Source organism: Hemicordylus capensis, chromosome 8 (assembly GCF_027244095.1).
Source record: "Hemicordylus capensis ecotype Gifberg chromosome 8, rHemCap1.1.pri, whole genome shotgun sequence".
Classification (NCBI taxonomy): domain Eukaryota; kingdom Metazoa; phylum Chordata; class Lepidosauria; order Squamata; family Cordylidae; genus Hemicordylus; species Hemicordylus capensis.
Genome location: NC_069664.1, coordinates 27473205 through 27493085, shown reverse-complemented (window position 1 = coordinate 27493085; position 19881 = coordinate 27473205). Strand labels below are relative to the sequence as shown.

Below are 19881 nucleotides of genomic sequence, written 5' to 3'. Positions count from 1 at the left end.
CATGCTGAGGCTCAGACTAGGATAGAAGACCTTCGATTTGACGGATTGGCCTGGTTTGGGGCTCAGACAGACGAGATGATGGAGAGAGTGCAAAAGATGAGAAAGACGACCAAATCTATGAGCTTCGTCTCTCCCGGCTCTAGTTGGAGATGCTGCCAGGGAATGAACCTGGGACCTCCTGCGTGCAAAGCTAATGCTCTACCACTGAGATACAGCCCCATTCCCTAAGGGGAATATCTTACACCACTCACATGTAGTCACCCATCCTAAAGCATACCAAGGCAGTCCCTGCTTAGCAAAGAGGAGAATTCATGCTTGCTACCACAAGACCAATCCTCCTCCCCTACAAAGCGAAGCAATGCCCTTGAGGCTCTTAGGGGCTACTTATTGCCAGATACTCCCATGACATTTCTTTTTCCCCCTCTCTGCCCCTATTCCAAACTGCTTCTTCCCCCTACCCCTTGCCCCCCCATCATGCATACCCAGACAGAATAATACTCTTGGAAGTAGGGGTAATTTGCCTCCTGATCATAACCCCCATCCTTTCTGGCCCCCAGGGCACCTATGATGAGGTGGTGCCTTCTGCTTGCTGGCTCAGCAAACAGGCTCTCCCGTTCACCGTGCTGCCTTTTACAATAAAATCAGCTTTGGGAGCACTGCTGAAGTCCTAGCCGAGAATACAAGGAAGGGACGGGAACATTTAACATAGTGTTAATATTCTGTAATGGACCTCCATGACACGCACCAGGAAAGTCAATCATGCTCCCCTCGGCTCTCTCCCTAGGAGAAGCGGAGTGCTTGGTTTCATCCATTTATCATCGAAAGCCAGGAGATGGAGAAAGACCCCAAAGGTCAGCAAATCCATCTTCTTGTGCCAGTGGAGAATTGGTCATACATTATCATACATCATCCCTTGGCTTTTGCATATGTCACTGGAAAGATTTTCGTTCAATCCAGGCAGATTGGGTGGGGTGCGGTTTGCTTCCTTAACTACCTGTGGCAGACTGCTATGGCCACCGACAAAACTGAGTGACCTGGAATGTTTTCTAGATATTTGTTGGAGTATCAGCTCACCCAACATTAGCTGAGTGGGGGAAAGAGTGAAGAAGCTGGCGGTTTCCTGCCTTTTACCTAAGGGGCTTCCCACTGGCTGAACTGCTGTGATGTCATGGAATGTTCACCAATATTCCAGTTGCACACAGGAAAGCAGTCAGAGTTGATATGTGGACAACTGTAGCCTGTGAACCATCTGCAATTAGAACCTGATGCTGCAGTGTGGTGTAGTGGTTAGAGTGCTGGACTAGGACCGAGGAGACTTGAGTTCAAATCCCCATTCTGCCATGATATTAGCTGGGTGACTCCGATACTAGTCTGGGCCAGTCACTTCTCTCTCAGCCTAACCTACTTCATGGGGTTGTTGCAAGGAGAAACGTAAGTATGTAGCTCTGGGCTCCTTGGAGGAAGAGCGGGATCAGATGTAAAAGAAAAAGAAAACCCCCATAATCCCTGGCTATTGGCCACTGTGGCTGGGGATTATGGGAGTTGTAGTCCAAAAAACAGCTGGGGGGGCTAACTTGAGCAGGCCTGGTTGTAGCCTTTTGTGAAACAATGAGAGCAAGAAACCCTTGCTGAATCTATAGCACATCAGAGATCTAATAGAAGATTTAGATTTATTTTCTTCCCCACCCCCTGCTGCTGTTGGACTAAAGCGTGCTGTCAAGTCGATTTCCACAGGAGTCCTGGTGCCCACAGAGCCCTGTGACAGGAGGGGTTTACCATTGCCTCCTCCTGCGCAGGATGAGAAGGTGCCTTTCAGCACCTTCCTATATCGCTGCTGCCTGATATAGGTGTTTCACATAGTCTGGGAAACATACCAGCAGGGATTCAAACCAGCACCCTTCTGCTTGTTAGTCAAGCATTTCCCCGCTGTGCCACTTAAGGTGATGCTGTTGGACTACAACTCCCATTATCCCCAGCCAGAATGGCTGGACACCATAGTGGCTGGGATGATGGGAGCTGTAATCCAACAACATCGGGGGCCTCAAGACTGGGAACCCTGGCTCTAGGAGGCAGAGTCTGCAAACCAGCTACAGCTGCAGATCCACTCACAAATCCCACGGGGGTCCATGGATGTATGCCCAGGCTGAGCGGGCTCTGGAGTCTAGCCTCAGAATGGGGAACCTTTCCCCTCATTTTGTTAAAGCACCCCCACCCCCACCCTTTTCCTGCAAAATAAAGGGGGCCATAATTCAGTGGCGGCGTGAGAAAAATTGAGGGGGGGGGGCACAGAAGGGGCAAAGTGCATGTCTGGGTGGACAAGCTATTATGCCCCACATATTAGATTTCTGAAAGTTTCAGAAATCTAATGTGTGGGGCATAATAGCTTGTCCACCCAGACAGAAAAGGGGGCAGCAGGTGTGTGTGTGTGTGTGTAAACTACTTTTCTGAGGGGCCCCCTTGAAGCCATTTTGGTGCGCCCTTGTTCGCGACAGGTGTCAACCCCACCCCCCCACCCACACACACACTTTGCACAGCGGCCCCCTTGGCACCTCCCGAGAGGCAAGCGAACCCTTCGGGTCCCCAAAAAGAAAGGCGAGCTGCAAAACAAGAAGAAGATTCCTCCCTGCCCGAGCGCAAGCCTCGCTCGGGCTCGCCCTGCTGCTGCGTCCAGGGTCAAGCGGGAGGAAGCAAAGCAGCTCCGCGAGCGGCCGTGTTTTGCTGTGCGCGCGGGGGACGGGGGGGGGGTTGAAGAGCTCAGCCGCGCACGTGACTTGTTGCGCCCCCAGCCAGGGCTGCCGGCTGGTGCAAACACCCGCGGCAGCCGCTGCCTCCCCAAGCCAGGCAGCGCTTGGCGGCTCGCCAGAGGTTGCCCAGCCGGGAGCAGCCCCCGGGCCGGGCTACGTGTACGGTGGCGGCGGCTGCTCTTGCGCTCTCCTCCTCCTCCTCTTCTTGGGGACGCCGCGCCGGCCTTGCGCATTCTCTCCTGGCGGCGGCGCCCTCCTCCTCCGAGCCGCCGCCGCTGCCGCCGCGCCGCAGCCCCGGCTTAGCAGGGAACATGGCGACAGGGAGAAGCCGCCGCGCCGGGCAGCCCCGCCGCTGCTGCTCTGCCCTCTCGGCCCCCGCTGCCTGCTGGCGGCGGCTCCTGCTCCTGCCGCTCCTCCTCGCCGCCTGGCCGGCCTCCGCCTCTCGGACTCTGCGGCTGCACGCCGCCCTTGCAGCCCGGCCCCAGGAGCGGGGCTTCGAGGTGCTGCAAGCGCCACTTGGCACCGCCGGGCACCAGCCGCTGCCGCCGCCGCCGCCGCCGCCGCCGCGGGGCAAGAGGAGCGCCCCGGCCGCCGAGCAGCCGCCGCAGGAGCCCATCAAGGTGTACGGGCAGGTAGGTGAGCAGCCCGGGGCAAGCCAGCGGCTCCCCCCTCGGCCAGCCTCCCGCTCTTGCCAGGCTGATGCTTGCGGGCGGCGGGGGGGGGGCAGCATCTCCTCTCATCTCGGGACCTTGGCTGGGAGAAGCGGCGGGGAGGTCGCGGCTGCTCGCAGCGCCGTGCTCGGCTCCTGGCATGTTCTTGGCAACATCTCCTCCTCCGCCCCCCACCCCTTTGCCAAAGGGAGCTTTTGTTGTGGCCGTTCTGCCCGGTGCGAGATTCCGGGCATGAATGCAGAGGAGCCTCCTCCTCCGATGTACGGCGCACGCTTTAAATCCGGGTGGTGTGTGTGTCGGGGGGGGGGCACTCTGCAGTTAGTTCCTCGGGGCTTTTCCTCCCCCCCCGCCCCGCCCCCGCGACAAATAATAATTCAAGAAGAGGACAGTGTCTGCTGCTGCCTGTCGAGCACGAAGCCATCTCTCCGGGGGGGAGCCACAGGCCAGGTGACTCACCGGGCCGGGAACATGGTGGCCTCGAGGTGTGGAACTGGTGGCAGTCGGAGTGTGAATGTGGCTTCTTTACAATCTTTCGGTGCCATATGCCAAGAAGGGAGGGAGGGAGGGAGCGCTGCAGCACGCCAGGGGCTAGGTGGGCAGGGGGCCAGCAGGGCAACCTTGGCCCGCGGCATCGGCAGTCTTTATACTTGCAACTCTCTCCAAATAAATTCAGGATGGTTGGGGAGTTGCGGTCTCTGTCTGTGTTTGCTCCGTAAAAAAGGAAAGACCAGCCTTGCAAAGAAGTTACTAGTCCAGGAGCATTAGGATGCTGCGTGTTCCCTTGGTTCAACAGAATCGTGCCCTTTTAGAGCAGGAGGGACCTTGAAGGTCTCTTGGTCCAGCCCTCGGCTCATTTTCTATCTGCACATTATGACCTGAAGGAAGGGGCGGAAATCCAACTTCTGTAGAACTTCACGGGTCACTTGCAGATGGCTCTTCCTCCCCATAAGTGAGCAGGTGAAGGGCTATTTATAAGCCCTCTCCAGGCCTTTTATCTGTCAGAGAGGAGAGCAGTGTTCCCTGTAACAGGGACTCCCAGATGTGGTTGACTACAGCTCCCAGCATCCTCAGCTGCAGTGGATTATGGAAGCTGTCGTCCGCAACATCTGGGAGTCCTTGTTATTTTTTTATTTACTTGTTTAACATATTTGTATTCTGCCCAAAACACAAGTTAGAGGGAACACTGGAGGAGAGGAGGCCATAGCTCGTGGCTAGGACATATAGTTAGCATGCAGAAGTTCCCAGGTTCTGTCTCCAGCTAAAAGGATTGTCTAACAGGTAATGGGATGGCTTCCTGCCTAAGACTCTTGAGAGCTACTGCCAGCCAGAGTAGAACTATTGGTCTAGATGGACCAATGACCAGACTCAGTATGGCAGCTTCATATGTTGAAGGGAGGGAGCCAGGAGAGTTGCTGCCAGTCAGAGTAGACTATACTGGGTTGGGTGGACCAATGGTCTGATTCAGTATGAGGCAGCTTCCTAGCTTTAGTCACGGGCTCATTTCTTCTTGTAAGAACCATCAAGTCCTGTGGCTTACACCGAACTCTCCCATCCAGCCTGGCATATCCGACTGTAGTGTTGCTGTGTTTTGCTGGGGTGGTGTTTGGAGCTTCCCTTTTGGGAGCAAGAGAAACAGTGACCCGGCCATGAATGACCACAGGGCTGTGGCTTAAATACCCCGGACTTCTTTGTGTGTGCAGACACAGGGGTTGTCATCTTGGGAGAGAACAACCCTGGAAGAGAAACCCCTGGTTGCCAACCTGGGATGGCAGCCTGCATCACCTGTTGAGCCCTTGAGGGAGATCAAATCCCTTTCTGGGTTTTCTTTGCATGCCTAACACACAAGAGAGAAGAGAGCTGGTCTTGTGGTAGTGAGCATGGCTTGTCCCCTAAGCTAAGCAGGGTCTGCCCTGGTTGCATATGAATGGGAGACTAGAAGTGTGAGCACTGCAAGAGATTCTCCTCAGGGCATAATGGAGCCACTCTGGGAAGAGCATCTAGGTTCCAAGTTCCTTCCCTGGCAGCATCTCCAAGATAGGGCTGAGAGAGATTTCTGCCTGCAACTTTGGAGAAGCCGCTGCCAGACTGTGTAGACAAAACTGAGCTAGATGGACCTAAGGTCTGACTCAGTATATGGCAGCTTCCTGTGTTCCACCTATGTTCCAAGCTCTGTTTCTTGGGACATATCCAGGGTGACTGAACGTTAGCTGGGGGAGCAGGATCACTATAGTGTCTGCATATAGCTGCATTTCTTTTGTTTGTTACCTTTTCCGTCTTCCAAAGAACTCAGAGCTGGGAGGGGGGTGGCATTTAATTATCACAACAACCCTGCAAGGTAGTTTAGGCTGAGAGAGACAGTGACTAGGCCAAAGTCATCTAGGGAGCTTCATAGCTGAGTGGGGATTTGTACCTGGATCTCCCAGGCCCTAGGAACACAGGAAGCTGCCTTATACTGAGTCAGACCATTGGTCTGTCAAGCTCAGTATTGTCTTCACAGACTGGCAGCAACTTCTCCTCAGCCCTATCTTGGAGAAGCCAGGGAGGGAACTTGAAACCTTCTGCTCTTCCCAGAGCGGCTCCACCCCCACACTTCTAGTCTCTCATCCATATGCAACCAGGGCAGACCCTGCTTAGCTAAGGGGACAAGTCATGCTGGCTACCACAAGACCAGCTCTCCTGAAGTGTGCATTCAGACACCTGTATATGTGAATAGTCATGGGGAAGAGCTCTGTATGTGCCCAGTTATATGCGTGTTTCTTCTGTGCTACCATTCCAGAGAATGTGCATAGGCCTAACTTTCCCCTGCTAACTGCGCAAAGAGGCACCTTTTAAAAGTGGTGATTCTCTTTACTTAGCAGGGAGAGAGCAACTGGCCCTATCCAACCCCAGCACAGGCTGTATCTTATGTTTCTTTTTTAGACTGTGAGCTCTTTGGGAATAGGGAGTCTACACACACATAAATTACACATACACACAACCCCTTTTATTGAAAAGCGGCATATAAATATTTGTTGTATTTGTAGATCTCCCCTTTACATAAGTTCCCGCACCCTGGATATGTCGTGAAAATGAGGTTGATGTTGACTTTTAATGTAGTGGCCGTGAGAGGAATGGAGTTGGTTTCATAGAGGTGCTCGAAAGGAGAACAGCCGGAACAGGACTGCAGCAGGGGAGAGGGCTGTACTTACCCTTGCAGAAAGAAAAGACTTTCTTGCATTTCTAATAGGCTGCCGGATCCATTTCCAGAAATGGCAACCACTATTTTTAGGGTCGGCGGAAAGGAGTATGTAGAAGACAGTATGTGCTTTTCGCTTGCTGGAGAGGCCTCCTACAGGATTACAGCCACATGATGGAGATCTGGCTTTTCTTCCCATGAAAGAAATGCGAAGTGGGGGGTTTCTTGGCCTTTTATTCACGGCAAATGCCATTTGGGACTAATGCCCAAATATAGTGCAGTGTGATCTACCACCGTTTGTGCAGCTCGCTAGCTGTGCATTGTGGCCTGCTAAGGACTTGGCACCCTGCCACCTTCCCTGCACACAATTTTTGCAGTCCCAGAGAAGCAGGAAAACCACGAGGTTTGCTGTCCTCCCGGGGGCTGCCACAGAGGGATAGCAAGTGCTGGTTACGTTGGTGGAGTGCAAGTTACCCAGGCCTGCTTTTGCTCTTCAGTTCTCTGTTGCTTGCTCAATTAAACAAGGGAAGCGGCCCTACACTGAGTCAGACCGCTGGACCATCTAGCTCAGCATTGTCGACACTGACTGGCAGTGGCTCTCCGAGGTTTCAGCCATGAGTCTCTCCCAGCCTTACCTGGAGATGCTGCCAGGGACGGAACCTGGGTCCTTCTGTACGCAAAGCAGATGCTCTGCCACTGAGCTACGGACCCATCCGTCTTATGGGAAGCAATCCGTGTCCCCGTCGTGCAAGCCAAGTCATAGAGTTTGTTTATACAAGGAAGTGATTTCAGATAGAAAACTTCCCACAGTCATTATTACTTGGAGCAGGCATCCGTTTTTTAAAAATCAATGTGGACAGAGCAGCATCATTGTAGAAGCAACACAAATCCCAATTGCAGGAGAACTTGCTGTAGAAGTGCACTTGATGGTTTGCAATGAAGGCCTTGGAAAGGATACTTAGATGCCGTGACATGTCTATACCTACAAAGATTAGAATAGTTCGGACAGTGGTTTCCCCCGTGACACTCTATGGATGCGAAAGCTGGACTTCGAAGAAGCAAGACAGAAAAAGTATTGACGCTTTTGAACTTTAGTGCTGGAGAAGACTTTTGAGGAGACCATGGACAGCCGGGAAAACAAACAAATGGATCATAGAAAAAATCAATCCAGAATTTCCACTCTAGGCACAAATGACCAGGCTCAAACTATCCTATTTTGGACACATTATGCAAAGAGCCAGCTCCCTTGAGAAGTCCATAATGCTGGGAAAAGTTGAAAGAACGAGAAGAAGAGGACGTCCAGCAGCAAGGCAGATGGACTCGATTACGACAGCAATGAATGCACCACTGAGAGACCTTGAAGGCCAAGTTGAAGACAGACCATCCTGGAGAGAATCTGTCTATGTGGTCGCTAAGAGTTGACACTGACTTGACGGTACTTCACAACAACAACAAATATTTATATACCGTTTTTCAACAAAATGTTCCAAAGCAGTTCACATTGAGAAATAAAAAATAAATAAACAAGATGGATCCCTGTCCCGAAGGGGCTCACAATCTAAGCAATCTACTTAATCAATCAAGCAATCAGTTGGTAACCAGAATTCATGTTTGCTTCATGTATATATCAGTGTATATGGTAACAAGCATGTCTTGTGGTAGCGAGCATGAATTGTCCCCTTTGCTTAGCAGGGTCTGCCTGGTTTGCATTTGAATGGAAGACTAGAAGTGTGAGCACTGTTAGATATTCCCCTTAGGGGACGGGCCACTCTGAGAAGAGCACCTGAGGTGCCAAATTCTCTCCCTGGCATCTCCAAGATAGGGTTGAGAGAGACTCCTGGTTGCAACTTTGGGGAAGCCGCTGCCAGTCTGTGTAGACAATACTGAACTAGATGGACCAATGGTCTGACCTAGTTGGGAAGCTTCCGAATGGGCCAGTTGTATCAACTCTCTGGATTTCCTAACGTTTTGATTGCATTGTTTGCTGTTGAGATGAAGGGAGTTGCTGATGTTAGAGGTAGAAAAGGATTCATACTAATTTCACCCCCATCTGTCACTGTTCTGAGATTGGCCACCCAGGATGAAGATCCTCTGTGGAGATATGTATTCTCAGGGTTGTTCCCCATCTGGGATAGTCATTTGCCCTTGAGACTTGTCAACGTTCAACATTTCTGTTTGATCTATCCCCTCAGAACAGCGGTTTTTAAACTTTCTTCCCTCGGTCACCCTTTCCCACAGTGACCTTTATGGTGAAGAACTCCCTATCTATCTGCCACAGAAGTCCTTATGCGCTGAAGAGGATTTTGGGTAGTATTCTGGGACAAGGGTAGGCAGACCTCAGGCTTTCAGGATCTACGTTGTTCTTTAACATCCCTCAACTGGAGGCAGCTGCAAAATAATGTTGGAGGCAGAGGCAAAATGGTGACTGAGGGGTAGGATCCATGAGCCATATGGATCCCTTGAGCCATATGCTGGGATAACCCTCAGGGGTGAAGGGGACACGCAGGGATGGAGTGCCGGTACTTCTCAGGTTTTCTGGCTGTTGGGATGGGCATGGCCATGGGGCCTATCATGGAGAGCACCTTCTGCACTTCTGAATTTGCAGCGACATCACTGGATAACCTGTGTACACATGTACACATTTACCTCTGAGTTACTACAGATCACGGATTCTTACAGCCTAATTGGGGAGGAAGGGACTTCTTTGTGGTTGGTATTGTGAAACAGTTGGGAATCAGAAACCTCCGCTGACTACCACAAATTACTGGTGCCCAGAGATCTACCAGTATCCTCTAACACCGTGATCGTCACTATTTTTCCAGTGGGCCCACTTTGGCAAAAACCTTTAAATGTGAGAGCCGTTCTCCACTGTTCTCGGTGTTGGGAGGACTCTTCAAGAGAGACGGATGGAGCCCTCTCTTAGGAACTCCTCCATTTCCATGTGCATTGCACGATGGGAATGCTGATCACCACATGGTGCCAGGGCATTCAGCTCTGACTGAAACCACCTCCCACACACACATTCCTGACCCTGCATCCTGGAAAGGTATAGCTTCTCGGTGAGACAGTGAGCAGAATCCTGCCAAAGCACTTGAACCCCAGTGATGGCAGAGAGTTAAGGATGCACGTAGTTCTACTGGAAACTCTGGGAGTCACAGTTCAGTGCTGTGTGCCGTATTTACTTGAATGTAAGCCCTGCTGATCCAACAGGCATTACTCTTGAGTCCATGCCTAGGACTACAGCTTAAAAAAATGGCTTTTTCGTGCATTGGTTTTGACTGCTCCCAGTAGGGCATTTTATTTGATAATTCGTATACCTTTTGTTTGCATGCTGATGAGGGGGCTGGAGAGAGGGCCCATATACTACATGAACTGGAAGTGAAGGAGAGCTGTTCTTGTAGTAGTGAGCATGAATGGTCCTCTTTGCTAAGCAGGGCCTGCCCTGGTTTGCATTTGGATGGGTGACTACATGTGACCACTGTAAGCTATTCTCCTTAGGGGGTGGGGCCATGGCTTAGTGGTAAAGCAATCTCCCCTGCTAACTGGGCAAAGAGGCACCTTTTAAAAGTAGGAACATAGGAAGCTGCCATATACCGAGTCAGAGCATAGGTCCATCTAGCTCAGTGTTGTCTTCACAGACTGGCAGTGGCTTCTCTAAGGTTGCAGGCAGGCATCTCTCTCAGCCCTAGCTTGGAGATGCTGCCAGGGAGGGGACTGGGACCCATCTGCTCTTCCCAGAGCGGCTCCATCCCCTGTGGGGAATCTCTTCCAGTGCTCACACATCAAGTCTCCCATTCATATGCAACCAGGGTGGACCCTGCTTAGCTAAGAGGACAAGTCATGCTTGCTACCACAAGACCAGCTCTCAAGTGGTGATGCTCTTTTTTTAGCAGGGGGAGAGCACCTGGCCCTATCCATCCCTAGCACAGCATCCCTCCGGTGGCTGTTGCTGGTGTCTATCCTGTGGTGTGTTTTTTAAAGATTGTGAGCCTTTGGAGACAGGGAGCCATTTTTATTTATTTATTTAATATCTGTGTAAACTGCTTTGGGAACTTGTTTGAAAAGCGGTATATAAATATTGGTCGTATTCGTATAGTCTTATGTAGAAGGTCCTAAATTCAATCCCTGGCAGCATCTCCAGGAAGATCTGGGTAAGACCCCCGTCAGAAACCCTGGAGAGACGCTGCCGGTCAGTGTAGACAGTACTGAGCTAGTTGGACCAAGGGTCTGACTCTGTAGGCACCTTCCTATGTTCCTAACTATGTGTGAACCTGTATCTGTATTTGATTCCTTCTTTTCCCTCCATGAGGCTTCTTTTGAGCCACTTGCTCTCAGGAGTGATGGGCAGTTTTTGAAGCGGAGTCTTCAATACAACACTTCATTTACTCCCCATGCAAATGTATGGCCGCCGTTCACTTAGCATGGATTGGGAAGTCAAGGGGTGCACTTGGGCACCCTCGGGAGAAGCCTGAATTTGTCCTCTGCCCCTTTTGATGCCATTGCCTGCGGTCAGGTTGGTTTCCTCCCAGCTGTGTCCTTGACCTTGGCCCGTGTCCCTGTTCCCTTCTCTTAGAGCTCAGACATAATGTTCCCATTCAACAAACCATGCTTTGGAGATGGGGAATTTACTGCATGCAGATGCAGCCTCCATTCTTCTTCTCTCATTTGAATTCCCCCACCCGACTTCTATGACTTGCTTTCAACAGAGCAGTTTCATATTGCATCTGCTGGCACACACTGGTTAAAGCCTTGAAGCTGCGATTCAGAACCAGGGTTTTAAATAGGCTGGCAACCATGGTTCTGGGCAGCCCTGGTTAGGCATAACCATGGTTAGCGCCAGTACAGCCATAGCACTGAGCTGCAATTAGAGGAAATCATGGAAGGGAGGGAGGAAGTTGAATGCAGGAGGGAAGATGTGTGAGCTTGTGGCATGTCCCTGAGCTCCAGCCCATGAACTGGGAATATTATGTCTTCACGGGACCAATGAGAACCATTGAGAGAGGAGCTTTCTTGCATAGACCCCCCCCCCACCTCCTTCTGCACATCCATGCCTAAGGTGGTGTTCCTTGCTGTCATGACTGAGTGTGGCAGGAGCTGTAGGAATTGGCGGCTGCTAATATAGGGCATGCTTTTCTCTTCCCATGCATAGCAATCAGGCCTTGTTGGTGAGATGGGAAAACCATAGTGCTCTGTTGTGATTGTAGCTGTCACGCTGGGACCTGCCAGATGAGGAGGATTATTTTGGAAGGGCATTAAACAGACGTCTCTGTTCTGCTTTCCCTCTCCCTTGCATAGAACAAGGAGAGAAAAGCTGCGGCACAGTTGCCGATTCAGGATGGAGCTGTTATGCAAGAACATATTCCTCCCAGTATTGAGACTTTGGCCGGCACATGAATTAATTCACTTCCATTAGTCTGGGGGGAGAATGAGCTAATGGTGGTAAATCCCACCCAGCTCCTGGCTTCTTCCAGTTGGCTGACAACCCTGTTACACTCCCTCCTTAATGTGGACTGTGTGGGTTGGATTCAGTCTCTGCCTTTCTCCAGCTTATATCAGATGAAGCTGCTGTATGCTGAGTGAGGCAATTGGTCCATCTAGTCCAGTGTGTGCTCTGATCGGCAGCGGCGTTCCAAGGTCTCAAGCGGTGGCCTTTGACTCACTGATGGAGCTCATCAGGTGACCCTGAGCCGTCACTCTTTCTCTACCTCATAGGGTTGTTGTGAGGATAAAATGGGGATAGCACCATCCAGGGGTGAAGAAACTTTGCCTCAGTTTATCAGCCAGATAAAATATTTTACTCATCAAGCTATGTTGGTACATTGCTCATCAGGATTTTTCCCACTCATCAGGCATAATTTTTCACTCGTCACAGACTAGTAGACTAGTGGATTTCTGCAGCCCTGGCCCCATCCATTTATGCCCCCCCCAGAGTTCCTTGGGGGGAAAGGAGGGCTATAAATGTAGAACACAGATAAACTTTCTGAGACCTCATTAACGGGAGCTGGCTAGAATCGAACCTGGGATCTTCTTCATGCAAGCTGTGATCTCTTTCCTCTAAAGTAGAGGTAGGGCAACTTTGGCATTCTCAGTAGAAGCTGCCTCCCTAATATGTTACAACAAAGAAAAAATTCTTTCCCTAATATGCTATCTATCTATCTATCTATCTATCTATCTATCTATCTATCTATCTATCTAACTTGCAGGAAGGAGCATTAAAAAATGGCACCCCTCACCTGCAATCTGACATGGTACCTAGCACTTCAGGACTACCTAGCACTTCAGGACTCAACCACCTCATTCTGTTACCTCCGAGGTTCCCAAGCAGTGGTACTCCAGACGCTGCTGAACTACAACTCCCATCATCCCCAGCCACAATAAAATGTAGCAGGGGCTGATGGGAGATTTAGTTCAGCAACATTTGGCGGTTGGGACTCCCTGTGCTTCTGCTCCAGACCAGGCCTTATTCATTGCACGGAAGTGGCTATTTATGAGACTCGGGTAGGTGGGTGGGTTTTTAAAAAATGACTCAAATAAACCAGAGTTTTTCAAGGCGATCAGGATTAAGATGTACATTTGGCCATCACAGTCTGTAGAGAGAGGAAAAAATCATCGTCAGTTTTTATTGACTCGTTCTGAATGTGTTTTAAAAACCCACTGCATCTCTTTATTGGGTTTTGCATAAAGATTCTGAAAGTGGCTCGCAAGTTCAGAAAGGCAGATGTCGTGTGGCTTTCTGCTTGTGGTTTATGCTTCCAGTTTCTGTACCCAGCTTCAAGGTGTGATTCAGAACTGCCCTGTTTTCTGCCTTCATGGAGAGGGCTTTGCAAAATCTGAGCAGCCCTTGACCACATCCTGAATGAGTATTCAACAATCTTCTAGAGCACACTATTTGCAGCTGTAGCTCACTGCTAGAGCACCTGCTTTGCTTGTCCTGAGTTCAGACCCTTCCATTGTTACCTGCAAAGCCCCAAACGGCTTAGGATCCAAATATATAAAGGCCACCCTCTCTCCATTTTAATCGGCCTGCCCCCTGAGGTTACTGGACAAGACCCTCTTGCATGTACCTTTGGCATGGGATGTATCTTTGGCAACAAACAAGCGGGCTTTCTTCTTGTGGCCCCCAGCCTGTGGAACTCCCTGCCACAAGAAGTTCAATTGGCTCCCTCTCTGCCATAGATCACTGAAAATGTTTCTCTTTTGCTGAATGTTTAATTTAATTTAATTTAATTTAATTTAATTTAATTTACTTCACTGTGTTTTAGTTTTAATGTTCTGTGTTGGTTGGGGTTGCCATGCTTGCCAGAGAGCAGCAGCACACTCAGCACAGCCATTGAGGCAAGTGAAAAATGTGGAGTCCTGGGGAAGTGCTTGAAGTACTCTAAAAGAGTGCCTGGTCTGGGATCCCTATAGAAGTGGGGAGCTAGGGGGTCCAGGCCTGACCGATATAGCCTTGGCAGGGTACTGGAGGTGGCAGGAGGGGAGGAAGAAAGAGGAAACTTTAACAGACAGGTTATCTGCTTAGCAACTGAAGATGAGTTGGGTTTTTGCAGCATGAGGTTAGCCTAGGTATCTCGTGTGTTGGATGCCAGCACAGTGGGGAGGTGTCATTGGTATGGTTTATGTGGATAATAGCAGGGCTTGACAATTCCCAGGCGCCTGTTGGCCATGGCGCCTAGACATTTAAGTGTGGCTCCTGGGGCTGGTGATGGATGGATGAGACTAAGAAGTGGAGGGAGCAAGCCAGGTGGCGAGTACACAGCCACCACCGAGCGGAGGGCATTGCAGGGGGCGAGTAGGGGATCGGCCCACTCCTGAAACAGAGGGCAGCCCTGGCTCTTCCATCTAGCTCAGTATTGTCTACACTGACTGGCAGCAGCTCTCCAAGGTTTCAGGCAGGCGTCTCTCCCAGCCCCACCTGGAGATGCTGCCAGGGAGTGAACCCGGGACCTTCTGCATGCCGAACAGATGCTCTACTGCTGAGTATGGGCCCACCCGCTAAGGCAGTGTTCTTTCTTGTAAGGCTTGTGGAGGGCCAGTGGCAACCCCCATCAACCCTAAGCAGCTTTGGGGACCTGCAGGGGTGTGTTGTTGAATTTGGGTGTGCTGATACTGCCTATACAGCTGCTTGCTTTCCACCTGCTTCATCTGTACATCTGTCAACAAACAGACCCTTTCTTATCTATATTTTGCTCTCCTGTATTCCACTGTCCTATATTTATCTGCCATTCTGTGCTTGTTTTTCCTTTTCTTTGCTTCACTGTTGTTTTGGTAGTTTTGCTAATGTTTTCTATTTTGATGGTTGGGTGTTCCCCCCCACCTGTTTTCTATATATTGTTGCTTGGTTTCATAGGAAGCTGCCATATACGGAGTCAGACCATTGGTCTATCTAGCTCAGGATTGTCTTCACAGACTGGCAGCGGCTTCTCCAAGGTTGCAGGCAGGAAACTTTCTCAGCCCTATCTTGGAGATGCTGCCAGGGAGGGAACTTGGAACCTTCTGCTCTTCCCAGAGCGGCTCCATCCCTTAAGAAGGGGAATCTCTTCCAGTGCTCACACATCAAGTCTCCCATTCACATGCAACCAGGGCAGACCCTGCTTAGCTAAGGGGACAAGTCATGCTTGCTGCCACAAGACCAGCTCTCCTCTCCAATTCCATTCATTCATTTATTGATTCATTTCTGTTTATTCATTTATGGGGCAGGCTTGGCTTGTTCGACCATTTTGGGGTTTGCTAGTTGGTTGGGCTTTTCTGGAGAAAGGAAAGCAGGGTGCAAACGTTGGGATGGATACAAGAGATCTGGTCCAACCGTTGCATAACTAGCAAGAGTCTGCAATCCACACTCTTACTGCTCTCAAGGGAGCCAGTCGGGGTGGTCCAAGGGACTGAGAAGGCCGGGGGCCTGGGCCCACAGCCCCCCTTCTGGTAATAATTAAATTCCATCATGACCCCCAAGAATAATTGCATGTGGTTTTTTGCAGCACTATGAAGGTGGAAGCAGCAGAGAGCCTGGGGAGGCCAGGAATTCTCCCCCATGCTCTGTGCAGGTGCCTCCACTGTTGTGCTTCCCTTCTAGAAGAGGGAACGGTGGCTGATGAGATCTGGGGCTCAGAGCAGTTCCTTGGGGTCCCGTACCCATGAGCCACCCCCTAATGACACCCCTGCAACCAATCCTGTATTGCTGCCCTACACTTTTGGAAAAGAGGGGGGAAACAAAGCAAAACTCTGTTCTCGCCTCCTGCATCTTAAGGATGAGGCTTCATTTTTAAAAAAGGGAAAAAGAGTTCCTGGGGCACCTGGGGGCAACCGTCTTGTCTGAGTCACAAACAGGTGATTAATTAACAGCTGAACCAACGCCTTACAGCACCCCAGGCAGGCGGAATCTGCTGGGAGCTAAGTATAAATATCGAGGTGGGTGTTAAGGCGTCTTTCCGCTGGTGAGCTGCTGAGCGCTGTCTATCACACCCTTATGTATTCTTCAGAAGGCTTGCAGCACTGGTGAAAGGCACAGGCCTTTGGAGGGGAAAGCAGAGGGTCCCGGCATGTCAGAGCTGGAAGGGTCTTCTAGACCAGGGATTCTCAACGTTGGGTCTCCAGATGTTATTGGACTTCAACTCCCACAATCCCCTGCCCCAGTGGCCTTTGGCTGGGGATTATGGGAGTTGACGTCCAACAACATCTGGGGACCCAACGTTGAGAATCCCTGTTCTAGACTAATCCCTTGCTCAATGAGGAATCTCTTCTAGCAGCGGGGTTGAACTTTTAAAAAACACGTGTGCCCTTTTTGTCTGAAGCCTTTATCTCAGGTACCCCATAGAAGTGTGTGTATGTGTGTGTCAACCCTAACCCCACCCCTATTTATCCTAAACCTTTGCACTTGGAGAACGCCTATTGCAAAGTTTCCCATGGCTTACGGTGCTGCCCTCCAGGCAGAGGAAGGTGATTATTCTGTAAGGATAAGAGAGATTTATCTGAACTGTTCCACCAAGCAGCGTTGCAGTCAATACCAAGATGCCGCTTTGGTTAAACCAGCAAACCTAGAAGGCAGCTTCTGGCTCTCTCTCAGTATGTTGTTAGGATTCTCCAGGGTGCAGCAAAGACCTCGTTTTGCAAGATGGTAATGAGCCTGAGCCAGCAGTAGGCTGGAAACCGAAAGTAGAAGGAAGCTATCTTTGATGGTGGAGACAACTTTGGATCTTCAAAACCTGGGAGCATTTCCTCTTCCCTCCATAATGGAGAGTTTTCCAGCAGATGTCACAGGTGGTGCGTGTTGTGGCCACATGGGTGCTCTTCTGCATGTGTATGCGTGTGCTATATAGTGTCGGATCATGCAGACGTTTGGGGAAAGGTTCTGAGAATTTGCAGTCGCTGGGAACTGTAAATGGGTTTGTTCTGCGATGATATTGTCAGAGACGTTGGTAATGAGGATCCCTTCTGGAAAAACTTCCTTTTCGCTGTGCCTTTTCACCAGTTTGTATCTGTTTATTGAAAGTGGGCCAGGGTCCACAGTTTCAGGGAAACAGCCCTAGTTTCCCCGAAGAGTGCTTTTCCCAGCATCGCTTAGGAAGGCTTATGGAGGTTTTAATGCTTTGACAATATTTGCCCTCCAGATGGATTTGTTTTTAATGTGTCCTGTTATGCTTGTTCAGCTTCTGTTGACAACACACCCCACTGGGAACTGTTCAGTTGTCAAATGTATTTCATTTTCCTTATTCTGAGTGGGCCAAGCTGCTTTTTGTACGTGCCAAGGCAGGAAGTGTGACAAAGCCTCACTTCCTGTATTTGCACATTCAATTCAAAATGGGAACTTTCACTTCACACCTAAAAGATTATTGTTTCCCCACATTTCGGATGCTGTCCTTGGTGGGAGATGCTTGAGATTGTCCTTGGAATGTGAATGAGATGGAAACCAACGTTCCCTCTAACAGAGATTCCCAGAAGTTGTTGACTACAACTCCCAGAATCCTCAGCTGCAATGGCTTTTGCTTGGGAATTATGAGAGTTGTAGTCAATAACATCTGGGAATCCCTGTTAGAGGGAACACTGATGGGAACATAGGAAGCTAACTTCCAACAAGTCAGACCATTTTATTTAGCGTTGCGAACTTTTGTTGAAAAGCGATATATAAATATTCATCGTATTGGTCCATCTAGCTCAGCATTGTCTCCACAGACTGGCAGTGGCTTCTGCAAGGCTGCAGGCAGGAGTCTCTTTCAGCCCTATCGGGAGATGCTGCCAGGGAGGGAACCTGGGGCCTTCTGCATGCCCGGTGCGGCCGCTATCTACAATGTAGTTCTCATGGATCTCCTCCTCCTGTATGAACATACTTGCCCCATAAGGGTTAGGGTTTGGCACCCCAGTCTACTAAGGCTAGGTGGATGTCAGAGATCTGGGGTGGAAATTTTTTCACATACTTTATTTTTCAGTGGAAAATTTTCCATTTTTAAAATCTCTATTGGCTTTTAAAAAAAACTGTATAAATAGGTCAAATAACATGCCAGACCATATCAAAATCCATTTAGGGCATCAGGCAAATGTGTATTTTTTAATTATTATTTTTTGCTGGATGGAATGGAAATTTGATGCAAATGAGGGGAAATTTGCATGGGATCCCCTCCTCCCAAAAAATTTCCAATTCATTCTTTTCGGGAAACAGTAATCACATATCAGGCCTTCTCTGCACCCTCTTGAATCCACTTCCCTGATAAACAGAACTCAAGCCAGCAGTGACAATGATAGCATTTTAAAACAAAAGCAATATGTAAAACTGGGGATGATGGGAGTTTTAGTCCAATAGCATCTAGGAACCCAGGTTGAGAACCCCAGATTATAATAACCTGAAGCTCTCCCAATAATGGGAGACTAGGTTCCTGGGGAAAGGACCTTCTCTGGCGTGGTCCCCTATTTAAGGAATGCTCTCTCTCCCAGGAACCTTGCCTGGTACCAGATCTGATGGCCTTCATGTGCCAGCCGAATGACCTTATATTTGCCCAGAATTTTTTTAATTGTTGGGTTCTTCAGTTTTGTTGTTCTTTTCTTTAGCTGTGTTTGTTTGATTGTTTTGTCTGCACTGTTTGATTTGACTTGATTTTGTATTTGGGGGTGGTGGGGTTGTTTTAATCACATAAACAGCCTTGGAAAGGGAAAGTCAGGCTGTAAGTAATTGAAACGTAAATAATGTTTCGGCACATCCACAAACTTTTCTGCATGCGTTTCCCAAATCCCAGGGCCCCCAAAGCTTTTCAATGATACGAGAGTGTCTCAGTGTTCTTGTTCGTGGTGAACTTTTGGGAGCTACCAATGCAGACAAGATCCTGTATGGCATATGGAACACAGTGCCTCTGAGGAAGAGTATTTTCCTCCAAATACGTTGAGTCCAATACAAATAGATATTTCTCGTGCATGTTAGGGGTTATTATCTTTCCTATTGCTTTCACTGCTCCAGGACCCCAAATTCCCCAGGTTGTTTGCTTAGAGGCACAAAGAACTCTGCTTCCGAACAGGGAGAACTTGGAAGCACACTGCACATTGGACATTTGCTGTGTGATTCTAACAGGGATCCACAAATATAGACTTAACTTACTAGCCAGTCACTATATCTGGTCACCAGCAATCCACTCTCTTCCCTCAGATCCTTTCCGACTCACATTTTAGGCAAGAATCAGATCTTCCATCATTTGCGTTGGGATTTAGAGATGGTAAGGAACAGCGGGGGCTCTCTCCTTCTGCTCAGAAAGGATTCCCGCTACTTCTTACCTTCTCACAAATGGCTGTAGAAAGGAAACCTTTGGGGACTAGATCTGTGTGGGGCCAGGTGTCCTGCTGGCCAGAGGACTGGGGGCATTCACCACAGTCAAGTGGATTTGTAAATCCCAGGACCAGAGCCTTGTTCCCCTCCGGTATTATGTTCAGATGGATTTCTCAGAATATGTCGTCATTCTTTTGGCAAAAGATTTCCCAACGCAAAGGTTTGTCCTTTTTCAGAAGTTCCAGAAGTTCTCTCATCCTTTCCTTGTTGGCTGAGCTTTCTGCAGAAGCGTTCTAAACTTTCCCTTCTGGTTGAAAGGGAGGATTTTCATCTGAGTAGCAGGATTCCCCAGAGCCCATTCAGCACTGGCGTTGACCTGCTGTGACAGCAGCCGGCCAGCTGGTGTTAGATCTGGGACAGAGACAAACTGCAGAGGGAATTAGTGCATCTGAGTCTAAGCACGCAGGCCCCCCTTTTCCCCAGAGAAGCAAAAGCGTAGTTTTTTTTCTCCCAAAGAAGCCCCCGCATGGCTCTGTCAAAGCTCCT

General features: G+C 49.7%; 1 protein-coding gene across 6 annotated transcripts in view; it reads left to right on the top strand.

Moving 5' to 3' along the window:
* The first annotated feature begins 3051 nt into the window (after window positions 1–3051).
* The window catches only part of SORL1 (sortilin related receptor 1), a 138258-nt gene continuing 121428 nt past the window's right edge, over window positions 3052–19881 (top strand). For all 6 annotated transcript variants that reach the window (XR_008310998.1, XR_008310999.1, XR_008311000.1 and 3 more), the window contains exon 1: window positions 3052–3376. Coding sequence is in view for 3 of the 6 variants with exons in the window: in XM_053269302.1 (XP_053125277.1) it covers window positions 3056–3376 (321 nt within the window). In the remaining 3 variants the exon portion in view is untranslated. The remainder of the gene's footprint in view (window positions 3377–19881) is intronic.